We start from the raw sequence: 16246 nt of genomic DNA, 5'->3' as shown, positions 1-16246 counted from the left end.
CCCCCTTATTTCCCGTGGAAAGAGGAATATAGGGGTGACCGAAAGATCATGTTTGCTCTTCCACTAAAAAAAAGCGAAAGAACAAATGCAACATTGGATGCAGAAGAGTTTTTCTGGGATATCTCCAGAATCCTGAAAAACTCGTGCAGTCTATCCGGACCCTTGCTGGATTGAGACAGGATGTGTAGTCTCTGGGGTGGGAATGAGGGATTTGGGTGTGGGAAGGGGTGAGAGGTGCAAATTCTGGGAGGAAATCTGGATGCAGGAGGAGGTGGAGAAGGGGACACTGGCTCGGGGAGGTGGCTCCAAGCCGGGCAGTGTTGGGGTACTAAGCAAGCCACAGGCTTGTGGATGTGAGGGTGCAGGAATTTGGGTTGGGGTATGTGAGGGGCTCAGGGCAGGGGGTTCCAGTGTATGATAGGCTCAGATCTAGGGTCTGGGGAAGGGAGAATGCAGGAGTGGTTGTGGCCAGATGGGGGCTTGGCCCCAATTAGGGGTTTGTTGACCAGGTTTCATTTTTAAATAGAATACTATGTTAAATACAAAAAGTTTCTGCATTGTCTTTATTTATGAGAATGGCAGGGGACCCCTGCCTTGAGTCAGGGGTCACTGACCCATAGAAAAGTCATTCGAGAGCAGGGGACACAATACTGGGGAGGGGGCTAGTGGGTTCTGGGGTAGGGAACAGGGTGCTAGTGGGGGCAGGGAAGAGGGAGCAGGATGCCAGAAGGACAGGTTTCTGCAGCGGGGGGACAGGTTTCTGTAGTGGGGAAGGCAGGGGGACAGGTTTCTGCAGTAGGGGACAGGGTGCCAGAGGGAACTGGTTTCTGCAGGGGAGCCAGGGGGGCAGGTTTCTGCAGAAGGGGGACCAGTTTCTGCAGGGGGCGGGGGGGGGCAAGGGAGAGGGAACAAGGTTCGGGGGAGAGGGAGTCCCCTACACCAGCCACGGAGGGAAGCCTCTGACCCGTGCTCCCTCCGGGCTGAGCACAGGGCAGCGAGGCTGGAGCGAAGAGAAGCGGCTTCTCTTCGCTGCTGCCCGACTGTCCTGCACTCAGCCCCGGGAAGCTTGCTCCAGCACAGCTGGAGCTAGGTGCAGCCTCCCTGGGCTGAGCACAGGGCAGCAGGGCTGGAGCGAAGATAAGTGGCTGCCCGGCCAGCTGGCCATGGTGCTCAGCCAGGGTGCCCCACGCTCCACGTGGGCAGGCGTAGAGAAGCCGCCCGATCAGCTGGAGCGCAGGGCAGCCTCTTTAAGCTGAAAGCCACAGCCAGCTGGCTGGGGTGTTTAAGCCCTCCTGACCTCCCAGCTCCCACCATTCCGTGCAGCTACTCATCTGTGGTGTTGCTCGGTGAGTAGCTGCTCCTCAAATGAGGAAATCAAATGTAAATGTACTGCGCAGACGCGCAGTGCAGAGAAAACTCAAGATCAACTCTTAGAGCCCCTGAGATCGACCGGTAGATCGCTTGGTGACCACGGCAGTACAGTGTTAAGGCACCCAAGGTATAGGACTGATGGTGACAACTCCTAATCATCTGGATGATCTGAAAAATGTCTTAGTAGCATAGGTGGTACAGGAGTTGCACTCCAAAATCTTGCTGGACAAACCCTAGTGTTGCATTTGTCAAACTATGGGTCTCGACCCCCCGGGGGGACATGGTATCACAAAGTTTGAGAACCCCTGTCCCAGCGGATTCAAAAGTGAGGGGATGAAATACAAGCTTACAGGTTGTTATTTTATTTTGTTTATTTCGGGATCAGAGGACTACATGAAGGAAAGGGGAAAATTAGCCAATTAACTTGCATTTAATGGATAAAATCACCTTGGGAATGTATATTTGAAATCTGAGCCATAGCAGCAGAACATTAAGGCACCCCAAGGTTAGAGGGCAGGTAGTAATGAGCCATGACTGATTGGGATGATTCCCAAAATGTCATATCTCCCTAAGGAAGAGCTGTTAAACCCTTTTCACATAAATTATTACATGAATGCAACTGTTTATTTCGATGATAATTCACCAAAATTATATGCAAATCTAGAGCGAGAGCCTAAGCAGTGTCTGCTGGCACAGAACTGTGTGCCCACACAGAGGTCTGTTAAAATGGGCCTTCACACAGGTATGGGGAGGGCGAATCATACTAGCACATCTGTTTGCAGGGTCTTTAGAATTTTACATTGTATGCCATGTGTACTGAGGTTCATAGTCAGTGCTGTAATCCAAATTAATGATTGAATTTTCAGTTGGCAACATAGTTATTGTAGCAGTCAGAGTAAGATAAGTAATACCTGCAATTGTACTACATAGTTTCCATTTGGTGGCCCAGTGGATAAGGCCCATGACTGGGAGTACAGCTCTTGGTTCCATCTATCTGCTAATTTTACAGTGTTGTCTTGGGCAAATCACTTAATCTCTATTCCAATTTATAAAACGTGGATAATCCCTAGGGAGGCTGCTGTGTCTGAGACCCTGTTCCAGTTCACTGTGGGAGGTGCGCACTTCCCCTTGTAGGATGGGATCCCATGAGCCTTTGCTCTCCCAGTGGATCTCTGATTTACATCTGTGAGCTGTCAACTGTTTTACTTAGCTAGCCCAGTTTGCTCAGCAACAGGCAAGAGTTTTCCTCTGTGAGCTTGTGGGTAGGAGTAGTTTGCAGTGATACAAGAGCAGGGTCTTGAAAACAAAGAGTATCTCTTTTTCTAAAGAGACTCAGCACTTAGAGAAGTGGGTTCAGATTATCAGAGGTCTACGCATACATTGCCTTGCCTACACTTGGCATTGTCCTTGAGGCCCTGGATAGACCTGACTTAGCTCTGGTGCCCCTTCTGTTCTCTCTGGGCACCAAGTACCAGCTTGGATGCTACAGATCTCTAGCTTGCAGTTAAGTCTCTGGGCTTGTCTTGACTACATGGTAGATCACTGCTGCAGCAATTGATCTACCAGAGGTCGATTTGCTATATCTCCTTAGATGCAGTAAATCAACCTCTGAGTGCTCTCCTGTGGACTCTGGTACTCCACCAGGACTAGAAAGAGTAACTAGAGTCGACGGGAGAGCAGCCCCCACTAGGGATGTTAAATATCGGTTAATTGAATAGTTGATTAACCTCATGTCTTCCTATTGGTTAGTCGACTATTCTAAAGTCCCTGTAGGTGGGGCCAGCAGCCACTGACCTCCAGGCTCGCTCCAAGCAGAGCCCCCTGTCACCCTATGTTGCTGCCTCTCTATCAGAGGCAGCAGCATGAGATGCCAGGAAGGGGCTGGTCCATGAGGAGAGCCAATTTAAAAACCAGCTCTCCTTGTGGACTGGCTGCCTGCCACCCTGTGCTGCTGCCTTTGATACAGAGGCAGCAGTGTGGATTGGCAGCAGCTCCTTCCTGGTGAGGGTGCGGTCTGAGCTCCTGGAGCTCCAGCACAAGTCAAAACTGAGCCATGCTGCCTGTGCACCTGGCTCCTAATACGCTTTAAATGAAGAACCGCAGCAGGGGTAGGTCCCGAACCTGGCACAAGCCGGGACTGAGCCAGACTGCTGGTCAGCCTGATAAAAAATGTACTGGGGAGGGGGAAATGCGAGTAGTCTATAAGATTTTCCTAATCGGTCAATTGTCTATACTATTATATCCCTAGCCCCCACTGACCTTACTGCAAAGAAGACACTGCTGGAAGAATGTCATCTTCAGCTACGCTGTTTGGTAGCTGTAGTTGCTTAAGTTAGATTGATGGGAGGATGTATTATAGACTAAGCCTCTGTGTCAGCTTGACTAACAACTTCTCTCAGTGTAGGGTAATAATTTAACAAAAGTGTATCTTGAATCCCAGGTTCTGAGCCTTGGGTATTGTTTTACCTTTTCCTGTCTCTTTTTTTTAAATCCTTTTTGGTCTAAATATGAATTCAAACTAGGGATGTTAAAAATCAGTTTTTTCTGTAAACGTGTAACTACTGAAATTTTCAGCGGTTACATGTTTACATGCAAGGAGGGGAGGTGGCTCTGTGGGAGCTGGTGTGTGCAGGGAGGCAGTTTTTAAGCCTCACCATGTTTAAAAACTGGTTCCTGCTGGTGTTCCCTCCCCTCTCACCCTGTGCTGCTGCCTCTGATACAGAGGCAGCAGCTCAAGGGGCAGGGAGGATGAGCTTGCATATAATCATGAAGTTTAACAATTAAGCTCAGGTTCATTGGTTGACTGTTTAGCCATGTATCCTAACATATCCCTAATTCAGATATTTCACAGTTTTCCACATTATTTGCAAGATAAGCGCTTTTACAGAATATCATCTGCCTAATGATTAGCATTAATGGAAATTCCAGTTTTTTGGAGAAGTGTCTGGCATTGTTTTCTTGTGAAAGCCCGAGAAATGTTTAACAAGTTTTTGTCTATAAGCAAATGCATTAGAAAACTACGGTATGTGTGATAAGACATAGTACAAGGTGATTCTGTAAAGGTGTGTGACTTGATTTCTGTAGCGAGGAAGAGTTGAATTTTTATAAGATTCTGTTTGCCATGGAGAGTTGCAGATGAGCCGTAATTTCTGTCACTAAGTAGCTGTTCTGAGATTGGTGCTTTCAGTTTCTTTTCTCTTGTCTAGTTCTTTTCCAATTCCTTTTTGCCTATTTATTTACAGTGTGGTGCTGGACTAGTGGCCAGTGAGGACTCCCCCATGAAAGTCAAAGATACGAAGAAAAATTGTGTTGAAGACATAGCCAATGAGGCTGTTCATGTGCTATGGAATGTATGGTAAGCTCCATGTTAACGTTAACACAGATGCTTTTCTTAGATATCTAGTTCTTTTGAAATATAGTTTGACCTGTTAAGCACTGATTAGGGTAAAAGCAATAATACCCAATCATGTCATTCCTGAAAGTAGTTTGTATATTAACATGGCTGTCCTTTTTCAGACTTCAAATGCCTTTTATCTTGTAAAGGGCAATAACATAAAAATTAGGGATGTAAGTGAGTAGTTGACTAACTGATAAGCCTAGACTTATTGGGTAGTCAAGTCACCTACTTGACTATGTGCTTCTCCCCCATTGCTGCCTCTATATCAGAGGCAGCAAAGGGTGGGGAGCAGGAGCTGGCGCTGTGGGGAGCCGTCTTTAAAGCTGATTCTCCCCCAGCACCATCTCCATGGGGGAGAGGGGTCAGGGAAGACAAAGGCGCAGCAGGGGAACCATTGCGAGCCAAGACTGAAGCAGTCCTGGCTCGCTACGGGTCCCCTGCTGTGTGTCTGCCTTGTAAATGTAGTAAGAGCCATATGGCTCTTACTATGTTTACAGAGCAGAGATACAGCAGTCCTGGATTCAGAGAGAGCCGGGACTGTTCAGTTCTAGCTCACACTACCCTGGGGAGCTAACCCCGGTGCGGCTCTGCAGTTTAAATGATGTAGATGCCGGGCAGCCTATAAACCTGGATCCTACTACATTTAAACTGAAGAGCCGCACCGGGGGTAGTGCGCACGCCTCCCCTTATTGATTAATTGAGTTGTCGATGGAAATTCCATCAACTACAAGATTAACTAATTAAACACAATTTAACATCCCTAATGAAAATATTTTTTAAGTTCAAGATCTTGCAGATCCACAAATTTATTTTTTTACTATTATTATTAATCAAGCAGGCAGAACTGTGCTGGAATTTGAATTACTCCCGATTTTGGCTTTTGTGCAACTACTATACCATACTGTCTCTTCAGCTGAAAACTTTTTGCAGTTCATGGGAGATTGAAGATTACCGCTCCCCAAATTTCTATAGGACCATCTTGTAATGGAGCAGGAAGGGAATATTATATGCCAGTCAGGAGATCCTAGTATTGTCCCAGTCTAGAGTCCTTGATGCTCGAGCCTAATATTTCACTAGAAGTTTGACCTTCCTGGTTCGGCACCCTTGAGACCTGAGTGGTCCAAAAGGAGGGATTTTGCCAGACCAGGGAAGGTTATTTCTGCGCCCCTGCCACCAGCCTGGCTCATCTTCTGGCATGTGTGACTTGCCCTGCTGTAGCACCCCATGGTGCCACTGCTGTAGATCTCAGCTTTGCTGCAGCATACCACTGCCCCACCACAGAAGCTCCAGGTCCACCCCTGGGACTCCTGACCCCCTCTCCGCCATCGCAGACCACACTCCTGGGTTCTCAGCCCTGCCGGTTCTGCTGAGGCTGCTCTGGCCCCGCTGCTAGGGCAGCCCTGCAGCTGGGGCTCCTGGTCCCACCATAGCAGGCCGCTGCTTGACTGAACCCCACTGGTGTTCCGGCTGCCTTGCAACTGGCTCAGCTGGACTCCTGCAGCAAGGCTTTCAGGCACTGGCCTCCCTGCAGCCAGCCTGGCTGGGTTTGCAGCCTCCACAGGGCTTCTCCCTTTGGCTCTCCACTGGGTCTCTCTTGTTCAGCAGCATCCATGGTCGAGCAGGATATTGCCAGGCCTGGGAGTCCTGGTTGAGAGAGGTTCAACCTGTACAATTAATTTATTTTCTGTGGGCCTGATCGCGGGCTCAGTGAAGCCAATAGCAGTTTCATAATTGATTCTATTGAGTTAAGGTCTCAAGTTCTTGAATACGCGAAATCATGGAAATCCACAGATGATATAAAGGAGAGTCCCTTAGCATTCATAGCAAAGCCACTGAATGGAAACCTAGAGTGGCCCTTATACTGTTGGACTCTGCATTCACCACTGAAGGGGCAGAGTGGAGCTTCCTAATCTGCATATGCTTTGCCCATTCTTGCAGCACCTGAAGATCACTATGAGAAAGTGTAAAGTGCTAGATCTAGAGAGAGAGAGAGGACATTGAGGAGAATGCAGAATGTCTAGATAGCCCTATGAAGTATTGAAATGGGAAAAGAATTAAGACCTATAGAACACAGAGGTTAGTAACCTTTGGCGTGTCTAATGGAGTTAATGCTGCATACGTGTAAAATGATAGTAAAGAGAGTGCTGAGATAGGAGCCTCAAAGTGACCTGTGCACATGTGTAGCATAAAGAAAGGGAACACTGACTGGGAACTGTATTCAGCAAACTGTGAAAATCAAAAGCAACTGAGGCAATACACAACCTGGTAACGTGCGCTTTTCCTGGCTACCGCAATTCTCAGGGGAAGATTAAAATGATTTATCATGCCACCCTTGCTAAAAATAGCTCCCTTGCCCTCCTGCTATCTGATGTTCTAAAGAGAAAATACCCTTGTTTAAGGCAGTCATCTCTGTTGGGTCAAATCCTGCCACCACTAGTGTGATGATTAGGAATCTGAGTGGTTAACTGGTTACCCGGTAATCATCACCTTCAACTGGGAGCAGCCCCCTGCCCATCCCTGTCTAAATTAAATTTAACATTTAACCAGTTAACTAATTAAATGGTGGGGATGGGTGGTCACCTTAAGTTATGCTATACATAAGGGGAGTGATTTTTCTAGTTACCTATTCTATGAAGCAACTGTGTGGCCATGTTGGGGGAAAGAGTGAAGATTTGTTCTCTTCCTCCTCTCTCTGAAGATGTTTCCACTCCCCAGTCTGACTATGTGGTATGAGTGCTGGGGTTACCTGTTAGTGCTCTGATTAGGGATGTGTATGGTTAACCAGTTAGGGGCTGGAGAAGCTCCCTGCCCACCATGGGCAGGGAGCTGCTCCAACCGCAAGGGGTCCACTGCAGCAAGGGCTGCTCTGACCAGCTGGCCAGAGCAGTCTTAGTCTGTAGGGAAAGCAGGGCTCTAGCACAGCCAAGGAGGCCACTCCAGCTTAGTGGTGCTGGAACGGGCCCCCCTGTTCTCCTGTTTAACTGGTTAACCAATTAAATGGGATTTTACATCCCTAGCTCTGATGCAGGAATGGTGACTGCTTAAGCATATGAATAATTCTGTTACTAATTTACATCCATTTGTGTACCTGATATGAAGAAAATTAAAGTTTGCATAAAGGAAAATAGAAACTTTGGTCCAAACATTGGTATGACAGAATGTGACAAAGACTTGGGCTGAGAGTTCAAACTGAAATTCAACCGAGAATTCTTTTGTTATTGTTCATTTAAGCTGTATCATGTAAGCTGCTCTAGGAAAATGGAACCCTGAGCCACTATGAAGTCCTACTGTCTTCATTTGGGCTTCAGGAGCAGTAGCAGTAGTAGAGTTGAGGCCTTATTTAAGCACTAAAATCTATAACTATGAAATAACTTCATGCACAAGTCTCTGTGCTGCCACATAACCTTTTGTTGTAACCCTTGCCATGAAGAGAACAGTGTTTCTTGTATTTATTTGTAGTGTCTTATTTTGAATGTAAATGACTTGCAGACTAGGACCATGTTTTGTAAAGCACTTTGCATAGTTTGGCACTAGACAAATAATCATTTGGATGAGTTTATTAGCAACTGGCTATGTACTGTGATATTTCAGATTCATAAATGTCAAGGTCTTGCCTTAATATTTTAGTTCTAAGTGAAATAGATGATGCAATTTAAATACAAATGAGATTAGTAAGATAATTAAAAGAAGTGGCATTTTTCAGATGGTTTTAGAAAAATAGTCTAGATTTCTGAATGTCATCTCTCTGTGGAGGACCTATGACATCATATTGCTAGCTGGGGAAAAAAATCCCTTAAAGTAGAAAATATGGCTGTTAGAATTTAAAAAAAAAACCTTATTAATAAAAATATGAACTGAAAAAATAAAATGTTTGAATAATTTGTTAGAGCTCTACTATAGAAATTTTTATAAAAAATGAAAAATGTTTTATTCTTTATTTTTCTTAGTGAGTGCAATGGTACAGCAGTATCTGTATTTAATAAAGAAGGGTGTTTGGATGTTTTGTTACAATATTTGAAGAAATTTTCCACCAACGTAGATCTGGCTATCTCCGTAGGTAAGTGCTTAAAAGGGTTCTGATCATCATGGGTTTCTTGATCTAGGAATATATATTTAGCATTAAAATACATGTATTTTGTCATAATAATGATCTTATAGATCAGGGGAACCTAAGGATGCAGCCCCTGGCTTGCCTGGATGCAGTCCCAGAGGCTCAGGGCTCCCACCCAGAATTGGGGAGTCCATATTGGCATTCCAGGTCCCCCACTGGGCCCTGAAGGCTAGTAGAGGGGAGTGTCTTTCCCTCTGTTAGGGGCCATGGCAGTGTTTTTTTTTTTTTTCTTTCCTCATTTGTGTGTGGCCCCTAACAGAGGCCCCCGACCCCAAAAAAGGTTTCCCATCCCTGCTATAGATTCACAACTGAAAATAAGAGCTTCAGAAGAGATGGGTCTAAAAATTACACTTTGGAGTTTGAAATCTTGTATGCGTACTGTCACAACACTACCCTTTTGGGGTATTATAGTGCTCACAGCAGGTTGGGAAGTCGGTGGACCTGTGGGAGTCCATGGGGCAGGGAGGCTGTCAAACCCACAGCCAATGGGGCTGGGAAAGGGCGAAGGGACTGCTGGGGCTGCCGCTGGAGCTACGTGGCTGCCAGGGCTCATGGGGCTCCGGAGCCTGCTGGGCTGCTCCAGCCAGGGGGCCAAGGGCAGTGGTGCCAGGTAGGTGGGGAGAGGAGCCCAACACAAAGGCTGCTCCCCGCCTTCCCTGGTCAGGAAAACTCTCTTGTCCAGGATTGGTCAGGCCTCGAGGGAGCCGGACCAGGGAGGTCCAACCAGTAGCAAAAATAAGTTAATGTGTAGTACAGTAAACTAATTGTATCCTGCAATTGTAAAATTGAGTAGCTTTCACAATAGTGTCCCATGCAGTTAGAGAGCTGAAAGCATTACATTTTTGGTTGTTTTTTGTGACTTACAGCACATTGCTTGCAGGCAGTAACAGAAGATAACCCAGAGCTGCTTTCTTCTTTCAATGCTTCTGCACACCAAATGCTGGAATCCATATTGTTGTCCCAAGACAACACCATGGAGCATATCCTTTTAAGGACATTGTTGGCAGGTATGATTCAACTGGACCCTAACTTTTATCTTTTGATTATATGACTATAGGGATGCAAGAGGCAGAGATTTTAGTTCTCCATCATATAAAAATAATAGCAACAAATGATGTGGCCTAAGTGCCAGCTTAGAAGCAAGTGCTGGATAGATGGTTCTCAAATCTGTTCCTGCCACTGTTGCACCTTTGTCAGGGAGGCTGCGGTTTCATATGTCGTCATTTATAACCACAAAGGATAATATATTCAATATTTGAATCATGACTAAAGGCTCTTGATTGTGACTTCAGTCCCAATTTGGTTTGGTGTTACTCATTCTTTAGTGCTTCTAAGGAAATACTAAATATTAAAGACATCAGGTTGTTCTTGATCTTACCTATGCTGGGCTTCAAAGCATTTGAAACCCGATTTTAAACTTTGCTTCAGCAAGAACATTTAAACGATTTCTAGCATGATTTATCTGGCTGCTCCACAAGGCTAGCCTATTATACTGCAACAGAGACAAGTCCAATGTAAATTGTATGGGCCATTGGGTGCTTTGCCTTCAGCTTCATTCTGTTGTGTTGTACCTTCCAGTTAAGATGCTTAATTCTTGATGATTTCTGACAGTGAAATACAATTAACTGGAATTCTCCTGACTCGAGCACTCTGTACCTGTGCTTGGAAAGGGAGGATTTTATTTAATTTCTCGTTAGTTTTTTTGTTTGTAGGTCTGAAGAAGAAAATCTCTCTCTTTGAGCTATTAATTGTCTTAAAAGAAGTGGGACAAACTTATTCAGTGTCCTGAAGATGTGCCATATCTATCAAGCAGAACGTCACTCTGTGCAAATGTTTTGTCCATCTTCATGTGATGTGGTTTGCCCCAGCTTAAGGTTTTGGGCCCTTGAATGATCAATATTGGTTGACACTTTAAAGAACTGAACAGAAAGTCACAAATCTTTGGGAAACTTGAAATTTCGGTTCATAAAGGACTCCTATCTTTCTGAAGGAGTCAGTTGCTTCTCAGTTAATGGAAGGGGTTAGAAATCAGGAGACATGGGTTCTGTTTCCAGCCATGCCGTGAAACGTCTGATCCTGGGGAAACTTTTATGTGCCTTAGATTCTCCTTGTATAAGAGAGGAATCCATAGCTAGCTACCTTTGAAAACTACTTTTGAGATTCTTGATGAAAGAGGTGGTAAAGATAATGAGTATTATAGTGAGCACAAGCTCTGGTTTTACAATGGCAGTGGCTACAAGAAGGTCATGCACCAGGTAGCTTACATGTTTTGACATTCTAACTCTCCCATATTTAGGCTCTGTCTGGAATATAAAGGACACCATTCCATCCAGTAGCCAGGCAAGCACAATTAATGTTATCCTGAAGATTTTCTCAGAATCATTAGTGGTGGATGCTGGCGAAACAGTTATTCAGCTGAAGGAAGCTGAAACACAGAGGCTAAAACTCCCTGTCGAGACAGAAACTGAGGAAAATGTGGGTGATGTATTAGACAGTGCTGTGCTGAATGAAGATGAAGAAATGGAAGAACCACCAGAAGGAAAAGTCAAAAGAGAAAATGACATTTCAGATCTTCTTCCAGTAAGTATGGCAGATCGTGGCTGGCTGCACTTAGTGCAGTGTTATGCTTCTGATTAGTCTTTGGTTAACTGTCAATCTCATTTTTCCATAATTCTTCCTTACAAGGGTGAAAATTCAGTCTCAGACACTTGGCATAAAAAATTTCATCCTGATCTTAAAGTAAAAGTTTGGCAAAGTTATAAGCCACTGAAAATAAGGCCCTATAATAGAAGGTGCACCCTTAATTATAGGCAGGGCATACCAGCATGGTGTCAGTGCCACCTTCTGCCTGCCAGCTGGCCTCTGAGACAGGAAACAGCAGTGGCTGCTGAGGCTGGAGTTTGACTGTCCCTCCTCCTTCTGCCTACCCACGCCCATCTGGCAGAGGCCCATCATGGTAACCCCCACCATGCAGCCACAGCCTCCTCGCAGACTGAGGGGCACCTAGGCCATTGTGCCTCTTCTGAGAAATTCCAGGCCTTATCCATGAATCTGCTGCAATTTATTATTGTTGTCGTCTGAACCTCCATAATCTGGAACACCGATGGGTTGGACCCTGGTGTGCTGCTGCTTTCCCTCCCACCCCCCACCTGGGGAAACAAGCAGCACAGTGAAGCGCTTTGCTGGAGGCTTTTCCCTGCCACTCCCATGGGGAGGAGGCGGGGTGTCTTGAACCAGCAGAAGGGGTGGAGCCACATGTTCTCCAGGGAGCAAAGCGCCAGGTAAGCACCTCACTCCCATTCCCCCCCCACCACCCTTTCTCCCATAATGAGCCTGCCTACCATCCTCCATGGTCTGAAAACTTCCTTAATGCAGCATGCCCTATTTCCCAGGGTTGCCAGATCAAAGAGGTTCAAGTGTATTTTTTATTTCATTAATTAATTTGATAAACTCTCTGCAATTTACAAAAAGCCTTGTAACTAGACAAGTGTTGGATAGTTTTTATTAGGACAGCAAAAGGCATATGCCAAATTTCAGGTCCCTACCTTCAAGGACAAGGGTGCTAGACCGGTGCGGGTAAAATACGGCTCACGGGATGGATCTGGCCCATCCAGCCCACCCTACCAGGACTTTCGGGCACTGAGCAGCTCCATGCCACTCAAAGTGATTGGCTGCTCCGTGTGGCTCTCTGCGCTGGGGGCAGGGCGGGAGTTTGTGCACTGCCCCTGCTCCCAACACAATATTTCAGCTCCCATTGGCCAGAAACCAGACCAGAATCCTCTCCTGTGCACATACCCCCCCCCCTTCCTGTACCCTGCATCGCAATCCCCTGCTCCAGGTCACAACCCCCTCCTACACCCAAAAACTCCCTCTCATATCCTCTCCTGCACCCCAGTTTCCTACCCTGAGCTCCCTTCTGCACCCAACCTCCAGCCCAGACTGTGCACTCCCTCCATAGAAAAGTGTGGCCCTTATCCATTTGCCAAAATCTTGGAATGGCCCCCCCATCAAAAATTATTGCCCACCCTTGTGCTAGACCTTCTCAAGTATATAAAGATTGTTAGAACTGTGCGAGGATAAAACAATAGTCTCATTCTCAGAAACATCTGGTTCACTTTGGCAGAATTTTTTTAAAGTAAATTCAGCCTTAGGCAGATACCCTGCCTGTCAAATTTCAGCTCAAATGGTTGAAGTTTGTGAAGTAACTGAATCAGTGGGGAAGTGTCAGGCAACCATATAGGTCCATGGTGTACAACTAGTTCTGAAACACTAGCCACTATAGTGGCTACTGTTATAGCTAACTAGCCACACTCAACCGGCTGAATAGCCACATGTCTAGTCGCTAATCTATTGAACACCATAGCTATAGGCAGTGCTACTAGTCACACCTATAATTTTTTTTTATATACATAAATTATGAGAATTCAGTAGGACATACTGAAGAGGAGGGAAACAGAACAACTACGAGTTTTTGGCAGGTTATGATGAGACTAGCCAATTAGCCTGTCATAAGACGGGATTTTCAGGTCTCTCCTCCACGTCGGTCTTCTCTCCTGAGCCTCCGGTCTCTCGCTTCGTCTTTCTCTCTCCTCCTCCTGCTCCTACTGCCTCCCCCCTCTCTCTCAGCTTTCCTCTGCCTTCTGCCTCTCTCTCTGTCTCTCTCTTTCTCTTCTCCCCCTCCTGTCTCTCACTCTCACTCTCTCTCCGCTCTTCTCTGTCTCCATTGGGAATGCACGCTCATCCAGGTCCTGCCCCATGGGCGTGTACGTCACTGCCCCGCCCCCCTTTGCCTTCCGCCATGGCGCTCGGCTGACTTCTGCGCTGCTCAGCTGGGCCGCCGTGCGGAAGCAAACGGCCTCTCTCTCTCTCTCTCCTCCTCCTCCTACTGCCTTGCCCTCTGTCTCTCTCAGCTCTCGTCTGCCTCCTGCCTCTCTCTCAGTCTCTCTCTCTTTCTCTTTTCCCTCTCCCGCCTCTCACTCTGTGTTTCTCTTCTCCTCCTCCTGCTGTGTCTCTCTCACTCTCTCTCTGTCTTCCACCTCCTCCGTTCTCCTCTCTGTCTGCTCCGCTTTCCTCCTTTTGAATCCGGCGCCCTTTCCTGACGTCAGAGACACACTCTTGTCCAGGCCCCGCCCCCCGGCTGTTCCCTCTGGGCGGCGCTGTTGCCTCCCGCAGTGGCACTTGGCTGACTTCTGCGCTGCTCATCTGGGCCACTGCGCGGGAGCAAGCAGCCGTTTGGGCTCCGCGCTCCCCATGCAGCACCCCTGCATGCTCCCGCGCGGCGGCCAGGCTGAGCGGCGCAGAAGTCAGCCGAGCACCACAGCGGGAGTCAACAGCGCCGCCCAGAGGGAACAGCCAGTGTTACAGAGTCACAGACATTGGGCTACTATATATATGATTAGACCTTTCAGGATAGCAAGTGATCTGTGCCTATTAGTAGGGCTAGAGGCTCTGTTGGTCTGCAGAAGACAATACTTAACAGTTTCTGAAGTCTGGCACACATCAGTGGTGTCTGAATATTCGATAGTCTCTGTTCTGTTTTTTACGTGACACTTATTCACAATTATTACATTTTGTCTACATTGCTTAACGTGTACCTGTTTTAAAACTAGAGCCCTGCCCTCCAAAATTGTTTGTTTGTTTTTCTGTAGTCTGATAAGTGGGAGCTGAAACAAGTGACAGCCTTACTGATGGCTCAGCAGACTGCCCTGGAAATCATTGTTAATATGTGCTGCAGTGAAGGTACGTAGGCAGCTTTTTCATTGTTACCAAGGCTTCCACTTTCAGTAACATGGCAAATTTAGTTGGACTTTTCTGGGATCTTATCTAACTTGACCTGCTAATCCTCCCATTCTTAAAGGTGAACAAACATACATTTGCATCTTTTCATGCCCTTTAACGTACATAAAGATTCTCAGTACAACAACTTCTAATCCTTTTTTTGTGTGTTTTGACATTACAATATTCAAACTGCCCTCTCTGTGTTGGAATCTTGTGACAAGATCTAGACACGATCTGAGTCCAGGTCTCCATTTAAGTTTTGCCAGCTCATAAGTGTGATTTTTCTTCATTACATAGTTGTTCCAGCAGAAGCCTTAGTGTTGATGCAGTTATATGGGCAAAAAAGTGCTTTTCTTGGTATAGCTTAGTTTTCTGGCCAAACAGAAAAAACGTGTTTGCTTTGCTGTGATAACTACATCTACACTAGAAAGGTTTTGTGCTAGGCTTTCAAGAGTCGACTGAGCCAATCACTTAGTAGCTGTTTCATCTTCATTTCAGGGCTGGGAGCACTGCAGCGCAGGTGTCAGCTTTTTTGTGGTGTTGCTATCTAGGTCCACCATCAAAGAGGGAAATTTTTACCCTGATACCATTGATAGTTCTAAATTAAGACAAAACAAAACAGAAGGGGAAATGTTTTAAAGAGTAATATAACAAATGCCTTTTGCAGGGATCTGGGACAGCAACTACTTTGCTTAATCACTATATGATAAAACCATAAATGGTTGGTTTTACAAGAAATAGGCTAATGCCATTGGAATGTACATCATTTGTCTTTTGGACCTTCTGTGTTTCTCTTATGATTGCAGCGATGCCAGAGAATTATTAGTTTGTTTTTAAGCCAGGGTTTACATACAGTGTTCTGTTTCTTCTCTCCATTATTTCTATAAGACTTGCCATAGCAGCTGCAGTTCAGTATCCCAGTTGCTTTCTTTCGATTATAAATAATTACATTAATGCTCTCTCTTTCTTTCTGTAAATCTGTGCACCAGACATTTTCTCTTGTGGATAGTAAAAACTTCCCCAGTCATCTTGCAACTAGTTAAAAATGCTGGCTTAAACTTCATGAAAGTAATTTAAAAAATTAACTATGTGATAGATCCCTTTTTTAAATGGTATACCCTGACTTCCATTTTTATTTATTTTTAGGGGAAATAAAGGCTTTTCTAATCCTTTGTTTTGCTTATGATAGTTTCCTGGGAAAACCGAATTAAAAAACTGCTCAGGCTGCCCAGGCCCACCTCTCCTCTCATTCCCTTTTTTAAAATTTTGTTGTTGTTACTGATAAACACAGACTTGGGGAAGAATGTGTGTATAAGCTCCCTCATGAAAGTGGTAGAACCAACCACCAACAAAAGATAAACTGATTTGTATATGAACTCCTGTCCAAATATACCTACTACATTGGAAAAATAGATTTTTTCTTTAATTTTTTATCCTAGTAAACTTACGGGTTATCTGCAGGAATAGTAGGTTAACACTTTCAGCTGGAAATGTCGTTTTCAAGTCGATGATGGTTCTTTGAGTATCTCACAAAAAGAATCTCTCCCTCCCCCCGCCTGTTCTTTATGTCCAAAACTTTCAGTGCCATT

General features: G+C 45.6%; 1 protein-coding gene across 1 annotated transcript in view; it reads left to right on the top strand.

Moving 5' to 3' along the window:
• Positions 1 to 16246, top strand: part of HEATR3 (HEAT repeat containing 3) — a 45484-nt gene that overhangs the window by 14968 nt on the left and 14270 nt on the right. Inside the window, exons 4-8 of the mRNA XM_075940245.2 lie at positions 4614 to 4726; positions 8716 to 8825; positions 9746 to 9886; positions 11176 to 11459; positions 14528 to 14618. Of these exons, the coding sequence (XP_075796360.2) occupies positions 4614 to 4726; positions 8716 to 8825; positions 9746 to 9886; positions 11176 to 11459; positions 14528 to 14618 (739 nt within the window). The remainder of the gene's footprint in view (positions 1 to 4613; positions 4727 to 8715; positions 8826 to 9745; positions 9887 to 11175; positions 11460 to 14527; positions 14619 to 16246) is intronic.

Source organism: Pelodiscus sinensis, chromosome 12 (genome assembly GCF_052426305.1).
Source record: "Pelodiscus sinensis isolate ZL-2025 chromosome 12, ASM5242630v1, whole genome shotgun sequence".
NCBI classification, from domain to species: Eukaryota; Metazoa; Chordata; order Testudines; family Trionychidae; genus Pelodiscus; species Pelodiscus sinensis.
This window is presented reverse-complemented; position numbering and strand designations above follow the sequence as displayed.